The sequence below is a fragment of the Triplophysa dalaica genome, chromosome 11 (genome assembly GCF_015846415.1).
Source record: "Triplophysa dalaica isolate WHDGS20190420 chromosome 11, ASM1584641v1, whole genome shotgun sequence".
NCBI lineage: Eukaryota > Metazoa > Chordata > Actinopteri > Cypriniformes > Nemacheilidae > Triplophysa > Triplophysa dalaica.
The window spans coordinates 23,589,622-23,602,944 of record NC_079552.1 but is presented as its reverse complement, the minus strand read 5'-3'; the positions used below and the strand labels follow the sequence as shown (position 1 = coordinate 23,602,944).

The 13,323-nt window shown below is 44.3% G+C and overlaps 1 protein-coding gene across 1 annotated transcript in view; it reads right to left on the bottom strand.

Moving 5' to 3' along the window:
• The window catches only part of LOC130431265 (inactive phospholipase D5), an 84,354-nt gene extending 72,278 nt beyond the window's left edge, over window positions 1-12,076 (bottom strand). The window contains exons 1-2 of the mRNA XM_056760197.1: window positions 11,970-12,076; window positions 1,283-1,419 (exon numbers count right to left, since the gene is read on the bottom strand). Coding sequence (XP_056616175.1) covers window positions 1,283-1,419; window positions 11,970-11,975 — 143 coding nt within the window. The 5' untranslated portion in view covers window positions 11,976-12,076. The remainder of the gene's footprint in view (window positions 1-1,282; window positions 1,420-11,969) is intronic.
• Window positions 12,077-13,323: the final 1,247 nt, after the last annotated feature.

Sequence of the window (13,323 nt, the reverse complement as noted above, 5' to 3'; positions counted from 1 at the left end):
AAAGGAAAATACTATACAATGGGCATGTACTATGACAATACTTTACAGAAGGATTGTTCTATGAAAATATGACAGTCGGTTTGTAATATGAACAATATACACAGAAGGCTATATACTGTGAACATTAATGTACAGGTGGTTATGAACAGATAACAATTTAGACTATACAATAGTGCAAGTGACTTGAGTGTGCATTAATTATAAACATAGCTATTAAAGTTGCAGTGCAATAGATGAGTTAATGCGGTTATTGAAGTTATAGTGCAATACATGAGTAGATGCAGTTAATAGAGTTACAGTGCAGTAGATAAGTTAGTGCAGTTATTGAAGTTACAGTGCAGTAGATGAGGTAATGCAGTTATTGAAGTTACAGTGCAGTAGATGAGGTAATGCAGTTATGAAAGTGGTCCATTAGTGCAAATGAGCATTCAGTATAATATTCCTGGTGTGGAAGTGAGCAGTATAGAGTGCAAATGATGCCATGTGTGTGTAAACAGTCCGGTAGTAGATAACATGAAGTACTGGTGTGTACAGTTAAGTCATGCATGGCAGCCCTGTAGAGCGATGTAAACAATGTAATAGCATATGAAGGAATTACTGCTGCTTTTCTGGAATGAAGAACACATTGTCTTTATACATTACCACTCTAATTTGGCCAAAATATGAATTCAGATTTTTGAGAACTCACTAAACTAGTGCATCTTTTTACATGAAAATGTTTAATAATTGTGTCAAGCGGCACAGGCTGAAAAATCGTATAAATTCACAGGAGAGTGGCCGTTGTTTAGTGGATACGGAGGAAGGCTGGTAAAGGCCCAGTATGTAAGAAATGTTGCACTGAACCATACGTGGCTCCAGAGGGACATTATCTCTGTCTCTTATTGAAAGTGGCCTTAAATGAGAGAAAGTGTCTAGTAATGTTTTCTACTACGGCCTTAATAATGTCGATCTGATAATGTGATGCCAGAGCACCAGTGTACAGTTACATTGTATCGAATGTAATAGAAGCTCTTAAAAGACCATTTTAACTGAACCCTGGCCCTGGCAGTTACGCAGTAAAACCACTTTAAATCAATACTCTTTCTAAAAACTGACATTGCCAACCGTATAATCAAACAAATAAGAGTTAAGTGCGTTAAGTGTGGCTCTATGTGGCTGTTGACATGGTTTATTGGTTTAGTCCACCAGTAACTTTTGGAGACACCTGGTAGTTTGGGGCCCAAGGCGATTCCCTACCTTTGCCTAATGGGTAAGTCCGCCCCTGTATTTGAGTTTCTCTTACCGGCATGTCCTGCTGCAGTTATCTTCAGTAATACCATCCTCATCGTCCCCCCACAAATCCACAGCAGAGAATATTAATGCTACAAGGACAGCACAGCAACCCACTAGAGCAAAGATCACAATGCATTTCTGTTGAGACTGCAAGAAAGCAGAAAAAGAAATGCAAACATTAAATCTAACTTTATACACAAACAATCAAAAAGTATTTTCAATAAGTAAATTAAAGCGATCCAAATTTTTTTTCCAAATATGTTTTTCAAAAAACAAAAATCTTTGTTTTTTGCAGAATTTTCAATTTTGGGTGAACTATCCCTTTAAGGCTTGGGAACAACACGTCCCATTAATGTCATTTCACACAATTCGTTTATGTAGTATTTTTGGTTATACTTGTATTTGTTAACAATCAGTTAATGCACGGATTACCTTATTAACTACTTGGGAAATTACCTGCGCTTAAAGCACATTCTCCTTATGAAGTCGCGGGGATCATTTTGCTCCCCAAAGTAAATAACAGTTAGAACACAACGAGAAGAGATGATATGTAACAAGTTAAACACATTAACCCATACCCGAAATGTGACCTCTGCTTTTAACCCATCCAGTGAGTAGTGAACACACGCACAGCAAGTGGTGAACACACGTACACCCGGAGCAGTGGGCAGCTATCACTGCAGCGCCAGAGTTACGAGTCCGACTCTCTGACCATTAGGCCACGATTGCCCCACTTAAATCAGAGGTTTAAAAAAAGTTAATGCGTATGAGGATGGATGCACAACATTCAGACCGCTTCCGGTCTTCTAATAAATTAAGCTAAACTCAGCAAGTAATTCACCGTCTCTAGCAAAATACATTTTAAACAAAACCATGAGTATCATCTAATGATTATGAAGAATAATGAAAACATTGTAACATCTTGGAGTAACGTCCTAACCTTCACCGCTTCAGATAAGAGATTCTTAATTATGCTATATTGGTTTAATCCTTGCATAAAGCTATCGAATGACTTAAAAAGATGGGTCTTTAGTCTAGATTTAAACTGACAGAGTGTGTCTGCCTCCCGGACAGTGCAGGGAAGAATATTCCAAAATTTAGGCGCTAGATAAGAAAAGGATTTACCACCTGCACTTGATTTTGAAATTCTAGGTATTACTAACTGACAGGACGCCTGAGAGCGTAATGCACGTGGAGGATTGTAATACAATAGAAGTTCATTCAAATACTGCGGCGCTAGACCATGTAGGGCTTTATAGGTAATAAGCAAGATCTTAAAGTTAATGTGATGCTTTATAGGTAACCAGTGCAAGGTTGACAGAACCGGGGTTATATGCTCATACATTTTTGTATGTGTAAGAACTAGAGCTGCCGCGTTTTGAACCAGTTGCAGTTTTTGTAATAGGCCTGCAGGGCAACCACCTAAAAGTGCATTACAGTAATCTAGTCTTGATGTCATGAATGCATGAATTAATTTCTCTGCATCTGAGAGTGACAGCATATGATGTAATTTAGATATATTCTTAAAATGGAAAAATGCAATTTTACAGGTGTTGGCTCTCAAATGACAGAGTACTATCGAATACAACGCCAAGATTCTTAGCTGACGACAAGGATTTTATGGAGCATCCGTCAATAGTTAAGCAGTATTCTTGGTTGTTATGTATGGCGGTGTTACGTAACACGGATGGGGTTAGGTCTTCCTCCCCAATTGGGAGCGCCCGCAAGTTCACCACTTGGTTCCAGAAGGGAGAAGTGGGAACTTTGGGCACGTATCCGGGCCTGGGTCTCAAGATAACGTGAGATATTGCCAGGGTCGAATTTAAGGCAATCCGGAGACACAGAGAATGCTTGGAGGTCCCCTACCCTCTTGAAGGAAGCGAGCGCCCACAGCAGGGCCGTTTTACTCGTCAGGTGAGGAAGATCGGAACCTCCAAGGGGCTCTTGGACCCACGTTAGGGTCCCAAGAGGGTATGGAGTGGAGATGAGGCGGAGTCCGCCCTCTCGCGCCCCTTAGGAACCTGGTGACCAGGTCGTGCTGCCCTAGAAACTTTCCATCCACTAAGTCGTGATGAGTGGCGATAGCGACTACATACACTTTCAGTGTGGAGCGGAGATGTTAGTCTCCAGTCTTGTAAGAAGGACAACACAATCCTGATCGAGCACCTCGGTGGGTCTTTCTCGTTGAGAGAGACACCAGTACGTGAAGAGGCGCCGTCTAGAGGCGTGTAACCGCCTAGTAGATGGGGCCCTAGCCTAGGTGATGGTCTCTGCCAGAAAGGGGGAGTAGCCAACTCAGGATCTTCTCGTCCCGTCTAGAGACCAGACATGGGTGTCCCAGAGGTATGATCTGGGATACCAAAACGTGTCCTTCCCCTGAGAGAGCAGGTTCTCTGTCAGGGGAATGGTTCAGGGGGAGTCGCTGTCCAGAGTATCAACTCTGAAGCCAAGTGCGGTTAGACCAGTGCGGTGTAACCCATAATACTTGGTGCTCCTCTTCCATGACCTTGCACAGTGTCTGTGCAAGGAGGCTCCTGGGGGGGCCGCCCGTCCAGCGGTCAGCTTTGTGCAAGGTCATCCATGCCGAGGGGAGCCTCGGACAAGGAGTACCAAAGCGGGCAATGGGTGGTGTCGTAAGAGGCAAAGAGGTCTACCTGTGCCTGTCCTAACACACCTAAATGAGCTGGACTGCGCGGGAGTGGAGTCGCCACTCTCCGCAAGGCATACACTGACAATTGAGCGCGTCGGCTGTCTGGTTTAGTTCGCCTGGGATGTGTGTGGCCCGCAGGAAGCGGATCACCTGCTGACTCCACAGGTGTCGGGCAAGTCGTGTTAGCTGCCGCGAGCGTACACCACCCTGGCGATTGATGTACGCTACGGGTGTCGTGCTGTCCAGGCGGACCAGCAGTAGAGGCCGCAACCTTCTCAGCACAAGTGGAACAGCCCACAACTCTAGGCAATTGATATGCCAGCGCAGACGGGTGCCCGTCCAGCGCCCCGCTACTGCGTTCCCGTTGCACACTGCACCCCACCCCTGGAGTGAGGCATCCATCGTCAAAACGGCGTGCCTCGTAACCTGCCCGAGGAGAACCCCCGCTCGTAGACACGTCATGGAAGACCAAGGGGTTAGAGTGCGTCGGCACAAGGGCGTCATCACCATGCGCCTGCTGCAGGTGTGCTACGCTGTCCTCGGAACTCGACTCTGTAGCCAGTGTTGAAGCGGTCGCATGTGCATCAACCTGAGGGGTATTACACCCGTCGAGGATGCCATGTGTCCCAGGAGCCTCTGAACTTGTTTCAGGGGGACCGCCGACTGCCTGAAGTGTTCCAGGCAGTTCAACACTGACTGGGCGCGTCCTGCGCACAGTTCCCTAACGAGAAAGAGGATGCTCTGCACTCGGAAGAGCTTGCTCTTCTCTCGGTTGACCTGTAATCCCAACTGATCTAGGTGCGGAGCACCATGTCCCTTTGTGTACACAACAGATCTCGCGAGTGTGCAAAGATAAGCCTGTAGTCGAGATAGTTTAGTTCCCCCACACCTTCCTCCCCTCAGGGAGATAGGGCGACTTCCACGATCTTCGTGAAGACCATGGGGACAGGGACAGACCGAAAGGGAGAACAGGTCGATTGCCACGAAACCAATCCTGACACCTGATAGATGTCTGGATGCACCTCTGCGTGAGCATCCTGAATGGCAGCTTTTGTAGGTGCTTTGTTCAGGGAACGCAGACCTATGGGGCGCAACCCGCCGTTTTTTATTGAGAACGATGAAGTGCGGGTTGTAACCCACTGAACATCTTGGTTTTGAGGGACGGACTTGATACCCGTTTCACCAGAAGGATGATGACCTCTACTGGAAGTACGGAGGCATGCGTCCCTGCCTCTGACAGAGGGAGAGATGATGCCCCAAAACCTGGGAGAGTCTCTGGCGAACTGGATCAAGTAACCAAGACGGACCGCCCTGATTAGCCACTGAGACAGTGTGGGCAGCTCTCGAGCTCCCAGGGACTGTGACAGGGGACCAAGGGGACGGTCTGCTTCATCATTCCCATGGGGGGGTGGTTCGTCGGCTGGCAGAGCTAACCATATGTCGCGGGGGGTCCCCGGAGGGAAGGTTGGCTCCGCCTTTTTGCCTGCCTGGCAGGACAGCTGCACGCACTGTCGGTTTGAGAGTGGTGGCAGCTGTCGTGTGTGTAAGACCCTATGCCTAGCCAGTGCGTGAGGTCGGGTTGCCGGGTACACTCCAGTGGAGTGTACGATAAGCTGCAAGTACACCCGGGGAGAACAGAAAAACTCTGTGAGTAAGTGGGCGCCAGGCCCTGAAAAGGGTCCGGCTTTGGTGACGAGGCAGGAGGCGTCCCGTACCCACCGATCAGAGCCGTGGCTTAGAAGGTCGGGCCTGATGTTGTTCTCCCTGGTGTTTTCCTGTCAGTGTCCCTTTTCGCGAGAAGCCTGCTGACGGGGTGGAGATTTCCCCCTCGACCTCCGCTTCCGGGATGCCGCCTGTCGGGGCACAGGAACCGGAGCCGCTGTCGAAGGGGTCCTGGGCTGCCGGGAAGCAGACGTCACTCGGGATCTCGAAGGCCTCTAGGCGGCCGAGTCGCGGCGCAGAAAAAATGTGTCTAATTGCCACTGTCTGCTTCACCGTCAAAAACTGCTGTGCGCAGTCCTCGACGGCGTTACCAACAACCCACCCTGCGAGATGGGTGCATCAAGAAAGCGACTTTCTCGGTGTCACTCTTCTGCGCAAGGTACAGCCGGGGGTGTCTCTCCTGGACCACTACCATGGACATCGCCCGACCCAAGGCACGGAGATCCTGCATTATACCCGGGTCAGTCTTACCCTAGTGGAGCTCTCTCAACGCCTTGGCCCGGCGGACCTGCAGGATGGCCATGGCGTAGAGAGAGGAGGCAGCCTTGCCCTCGACACCAGTGATGCCGAAGTCCTACACGCTTTGGACGGTAGGCGTGGCCGATTCAGGTAGGGACGATCCACTTCTCTACGTCGTAGATCCGGCAATGTAGAAGAAGAAGAAGAAATCATTGAATTTGTTTTGTTCGTAGTCATGAGCGAAGGCTCTGAAGAACAAAAGGTAAATGAATGCTGCACGCCGTCTTCCTTTTATACCGGACATCCGTGGGTGGAGACAGGCATGCAATTTTCATTCGCCAAATTTCATTGGCCTTTGCTATAGTAGTCAGAGTTGATTGGTGCTCAAGGGCGAATCCCACCTGTCGTTCTCGACACAACGTCGAGAGACCGACAGAAAGGGAACTATGCTTTTGCACCTTTCAAAATATTATGTCCACTTCTTGTGTACTTGCAGATCACTGAAATATCCATCACTGTTACATCTTTCTGTGAATTTATTCAGATTGGTGACCTGATCAAAGCACTTTAAATCATCAATTGGCACCCCCTTTTCTCCCAGGTATTTGATACATGCTTCTATGTCATTCCAGTCAGGTGTCTCACTCAGATCCATCTACATGAAACAGGAGAACTCCTCCATGGGTGCCATCTTCCATTTCTCTAGATACTTCAGGCATGAACTGTACAGACCCTGTACTTGATCACTGAAATGGGCACACCTCTTACAAAGTCCATCCTTGTGCTTTTGTGCAAGTAGTCCCTTGACTTTAAGCAACATAGAGTTATTGGTCTTGCGTTCAAGAAGCATAGTGCAGGCTTTGTTCAAAATGTTCTTCACTTCCACAATTGAATTCCTCTCTCTTTCCATCTCCTGAATTTGTGAATTAAACACACACATGAGTGAGTGCATGTACCAGAGGTAAATTTCACTGAACTCCTCTTCAAAAGACTTCTTGATTGAGATGGGTGCTTTTCCTGCGACAAGAAGAACACTTTCAAGGCTGGAAAACTCTGTAGCAACCTCTCAATACCTGAGAATAATGACAGCCACCGCGTCTTGCTGTAAGCAAGGAGACTTCTGTATTCAACATCAACAAATTCACAGTACTCCTTCAGATTCTCTGTGTGCACAGTGTAGATGTGAAAGTATTTATATATTTGGAAGATGATGTTCTCAAGATCGACATCTAGTGTGTCTGCCCCGTAATGAACACAATGGTTCAAGATGTGTGCTGGGCAGCCCACACCGATTAATGACTTCTGCAATGACCTCTTTAAGTTTGCGAAAACATTCTTTCCGTCTTCATCACGCCGGATTCCCCTGAACATTGTATTGTCACCCGTAAACACAATACATTTGGAAAAAATCCCTTTCATTTCCAATGTTTCTTTGATGTATTGCGTGATCGTTTCAGCAGACTCATTTGCCGTGTTTTTAACTTCAACTAATTTACTTTGTACGCCACCTTTCTTCCAATCAAAATTCTGAATAAGAGGGAATATTTTCACAGCACCGTGATTGCTTCCATCAGTAGAAACTCCACAATAGGGTATGTCTTCCAGTGCTTTCAGAGCTATGTCAACCGAATGTGGCGCTATCACAGCATTAATAGTTGCTTCAGTCTTTTTACGAGTCTCGAAATCAGGTGAAAGCCTTTTTGAACAAGGCCGATGTTTGCAGTCCAATGATATATAGCTATTGTGCTTGGTGGTGTGGAATGCAAAAACTTTCCATCATTTGTTTTACCTGGTCTCACAAAATAGTCAGTTAATTTACCTGACGAGCTCTCACCTTTAGCTGCAATTTTGTGATTTGCAGAGCTTTTGTGGGCTTCTAGGTCGCTAGAACCTTTATTTGACACTGACGCGTACATACCATCTTTGCAGGTCATGCATTCTGCTTCAAACAGATCTCGTCCGAGACGAAAACACGGGAATTTTCTTTGTAATTCATCTGTGAATTTACATTTACGTTTGGGTATCGTTAACGCTTTCAGGTGCCACCCACTGAAAAGCAAGCTGCTTCTCTCGCTATTTGTTGTTGCCGTTGTGCTGATGGATTGAGATGCACTTTGTTTACATACGTGTGTGCGTACGTACGTACATTACCGACCGATGGTGGCGAGCAAGAAGGTTTTGCTTTGCAAAAATGATAAAACGCATACAATGATTAACGTCTGTAGAACGCAAAAACTGAATCCCGGATATTTTAGGAAATTTAGAAATCCCCTCCGGACGCAGTTTTTTTGTCGCAAAAAGAGGATATGTCCGAGAAAAAGAGGACGTATGGTCACCCTATGTATGTGATATGTTTTTATTTTTTCAACACTATTGCAGCATCTAAGGCTATATTCATTGCGAGAACTAATCAACTATAAACAAAATGATCCATACACAAGTGGGGGGACAATTTGGAATCCTCAATCAACCTAACCTGCATGTCTCTGTGGGAGGAACCGGAACACCTAGAGTAACCCACACTGACACACGTAGAACACACAAACTCCACACAGAAAGCCTTGAGCCCAAGGCCGGATTAACCATATGGGCAATTGGGCAATCTCTAAAGGCCCCAGGGACGTGACGCCAATCAACGTGCACTGAGCCGGTCACGTGTTGGCAAGCGACGCTACAAAACAAAACTCAAAAAATTCAAACATGGAAAAGCTAAGTGGGAGCGCTAAACGGAAATGAAAAAAAGCAGAAGGATATCAGGAACGCAGAAAATGTAAAATATATACCGAAAATAGGGAATTTAGCATATCTAGCATTGTCTAATCGAGCGATTTACAGATTTCCAAATGTTTATCTTGCACTGAAATATTTAACACTGCCTGTTTTGTTGAACTGTTTTGTTGAAAATGAGTTGAGGAGCAGGTGATACGGCATTTTATTTATTTTTTCCTTGTGGTGGATCCATGAAAATGCTGTAAATTGTTTATTGTTGTTGAGAGAAAACAGCAGATTTCAAAATGTTTATATTGTACTATAACTTGATTGTCCTGTTGAATTCTGAGGTGACAGGTGATTTCTGCTTAAAAATAAAGTGAGGACCAAAATGCTACTTGATTCTAGAATATTATGGATTTTTGTTTGTGTCTGTGGACTTCCTCTGTGATGGCTCTATAAATTCAATACATTTGTCCTAGGAGTAGGTGTTGATAAATAAATACTGGATTCTTTGAAAGTGGTTGCTTATTTATTTATTTGAGAAAATAGAGTACACTTCCTTCACTCTCTATGTAGCGGGTCAATTTTGCCATATTATACTGATGCCAATGCATTTTGTTTTCATAACATCATAAATGAGTGGCCTTGACATGAGAACATAGTGGTGCATTTGTAGTTCTATGAGCATTTGCACATCTGTACATCAAAATGCACTTGATGACAGTTAGTTATTGTAATATTGAGTATATTTACTGTATTACTGTAATTTATTCTGTATTTTGCCAGATTATGGTGATCCTAGGGTCGTGATGATGGGGTACTTGAATATTGTTGCCCAGGGTACAGCGAAATGTTAATCTGGCCCTGCTTGAGCCCAGGGACCTTCTTGCTATGAGGCAACTGCACTAACCGCCGAGCTTTTGTTCCCCCCTCGTCCTCCTATATATGATATGGTTAAACAAATGATATTGTCATCCATTATAAATAGTACATAACAGCATTATATAGTAAAAAAGGACTTAAATAAGCAGCATTTTTATTCGTTTTTTTAAATTAAACTAATTGTATTCTGATCATGTGCATACGACCTACCTTAAATTATGTCATATCAGGGATGTCTCGACAATTATTAAGCAAAAAACAAGCACAATGAATGAAAGTGTAAGTTTTCCGAATTCCTTTTTAAGTCAGTCCATCGGTAAATAGAGCCAAAACATTCCTTTACTCCTTGCTAATCATAAATTATTGAATTGGTCGAGAAATGTAAACCTTTTTGTGTTTTTTTTAAAGCTTCACTCCGCGTTCACTTTTGTGTGTTTATGGGAATTTTGCCATGACTGATATGGTGGGGCCGTTGACACGATCCAGCAACCAGTGCACAGTCAAGGTATTTATTATGTGTATGGGTTAAACAGACTTAACACTTCTTGGCGAGAAAAGCTGCAAAGCAGACAAGAGTTTATGCTGACATAAAATATGTTCTTTGCAGTAAAGCCATGAAAAAAAAAACATGCATACGCATTCTTTTACTGGTGCGACTGACACCTAATAATACAGGCAGAATTATTTTGAACTGTGATTTCTCTTTTATAGACACGTTTGATTAAATATTTCACTCTTATTAATGGAGCTAAGCACTCAAGTGAGGTCTAATGTTAAACAAAAAGTATAGATATATTTCTAGAGCATGCGCTGCTGTAAACATTTTCCTGTGGCATGTTGAACGTTTTAAAGTTTAAATGGACTAGACTGGACTATTGCAATGCGCTACTAGCTGGACTTCCTGCTTGCACGACCAAACTTTTACAGATGATCCAGAATGCAGCAGCACACATCACTCCTCTCTTCATTAAGTTACATTGGTTCAACGGTGCGCATTTTGATATTATTGTGGACACTGCATGATATGGTTTTGGAGCGGTCCATTAGCTTCATCTTCCACACTGTCAAGTTAATGGAATTATGCATATGGAAATGATATGCAGATGACATTATGCATAGTTAGACTGTAATGACTGATTTCACTCTAATGCCATGTTGAAATCCAATACGAGGCAGAGGAGGGAAGAAACCGGAAGGACAGATAGACTGCAATGGTTTGGATAACCATCGGGTGTTTGTAACATGAATAAATAAATGATGAGCTTTAAAACAACTTTGTGTGCAAAAAAGGAAATTGCCCGAGTAAATCAACTTGTGTGACTATGGTTATATTGTCGTATTTAAGATCATAAATCACATGTTTGGAATGATGTCATCAGCTTTCACCTCTCTGATGTCACTCACTTTACCGAGAGAATAGATTCAGAGACATTGGTGTGTTCTACTGCTTAAAGTACACAGATGGTCACTTAAGGGTGGCTGGTTAACCTCAGCGCTTGTCCTTTACTTACTGCAGGCTCATTTCAACCTGTTTGGGGAGACGCTGATGTTCCCATCACTCCGCGTCTTTCTCACTGGCTGCTTGCTTTCGATTTAGACGCACTAACATTTAGGGATCGATCAAGATCAAAATCATAACAGACGGGGTGAATAGTCTGTCTACAGCTGCACCAGAGGAGCTCGGAGAGTGTTTCTGGAGAAAAAGTTCAAGCTCTAAACGTGTGACTGAAACAATCATAAACACAATCACACATCCGTTCTAATGTAGAAAGGAAGAAATACAAGAACCTTTAAGCAGCAAAACCGCCAGAAATTTGTCGTTGTCAAGTGCTTAAATCCTCCTGCAAATATTCAGTCCAAGTTTGAGTGAAGTGGAAAGATTTGGGTCAGACACAATGTCCCAACGTGACTGACAGTGCTGTTCCACAGGAAGGATTCTGTAATCTTACAACATCACATACTTGACTGCGAAAAGACATTTTTACACACCGACTGTTTAGGTTTATTGTGTTGTCTACGCGGTGAAGAAACATCTGTTAAACACACAGCAGCATTACACAATCACAAAGAAGCAACCTACTCCATCATTTCATCAGATCCACATCACAGTAAGAGACTGAAACTGAACACCACACCTGAACGCTTCTCCCTTCATTTAGAGCATTAAGTAGCACAGCCAAAATATCAAAGCATTTCACACAAGCTTTCAGCAGCGAACACTTTATGTCCCGGTGTCAGTTTGTTGGTTGAGTAATGTACTGTAAATCCTCACCTTCATGATGGGCTGTGAATATCCTCCACAGCTGTGTGTCTGCAGTTATGATGGAATAAGAGCTGCTTCGCTCACTCAACCCCATTACTCCATCCCTTCTAGGATACACCCTCTTGACCCAATCAGAAACAAGCTGCACCTTAAGCCATCCTTCAAGCCCACACCCATTACAAGAATTTGAGATCAGACCCACAGAGATGCAAAGATCACATCAGCTCCAAACACACACACAATTTTCTACTGCACACACTCACACACTTGTGATATGTTACAAAATAGTCCAACGATGTACAGTAATGATTTTCATACTGTACACTGTTTATTTCTATTCCCTTACCTTGAACTTAACTGCCACAGAAAACATTTTTTATTGGACAAAAGGGCATTGCACACAATTGTGTCCTCGTAAACCCTTTTATACACACAAACACGCTGACTATTCATTATCAAAAGAGCACATGACTTACCACACTGAAAATAAACACTTAAATCACCACATTTGAATAGTTATGTCAATATCAGCAATTGAAATACTATAAAAAAAATGTGAATGGTTGTAAAGATCACTTTCTTTTGTTTGACTACATTCGTTAATCATTTCTCAAAGCTTGAAAGCTCACAACAAACATTTACAACACAGGCCGAATTTACCTTTGTCACGGACAGTGTGAGCAGAACCCAAGTGCAGGCAGGACACAGACGAGAAGGGTAGGGGGTAACACTGATTTATTAACAAATAACAAGACTATAAAATGACAAAACAAAAACCCACTTGGGGGAAAACAGGACAGGAATATATATGTATAAATAAAGACAAGGACACTGACTTAATAAAAACTAAGAACACAAACACTTGACACAAAACTAAACTAACACTTACTAGAACTCAGGGTAACCGGAAACAGGAACAAGGTAACAAGGAAAACTTGACACTTCGGCAAGGCACGGGCAAGGCACGGGCAAGGCACGGGCAAGGCACGGGCAAGGCACGGGCAAGGCACGGGCAAGGCACGGGCAAGGCACGGGCAAGGCACGGGCAAGGCACGGGCAAGGCACGGGCAAGGCACGGGCAAGGCACGGGCAAGGCACGGGCAAGGCACGGGCAAGGCACGGGCAAGGCACGGGCAAGGCACGGGCAAGGCACGGGCAAGGTAACACTTACATGTACAGACAAGGTACAGTTTACAATGAACGCGCACAGGACAATGAAACAAGAGGACTCTTTATAGGGAGCAAACCAAGAGGGAACAGGTGCAGGGGATAAACACTCAAGGGAAGCTAATTAACACAAACTATGAAACAGGAGGGAAGGAACGATGAGGCGATTCGGGGAGAGTATGGAAGCCCAAAAGGT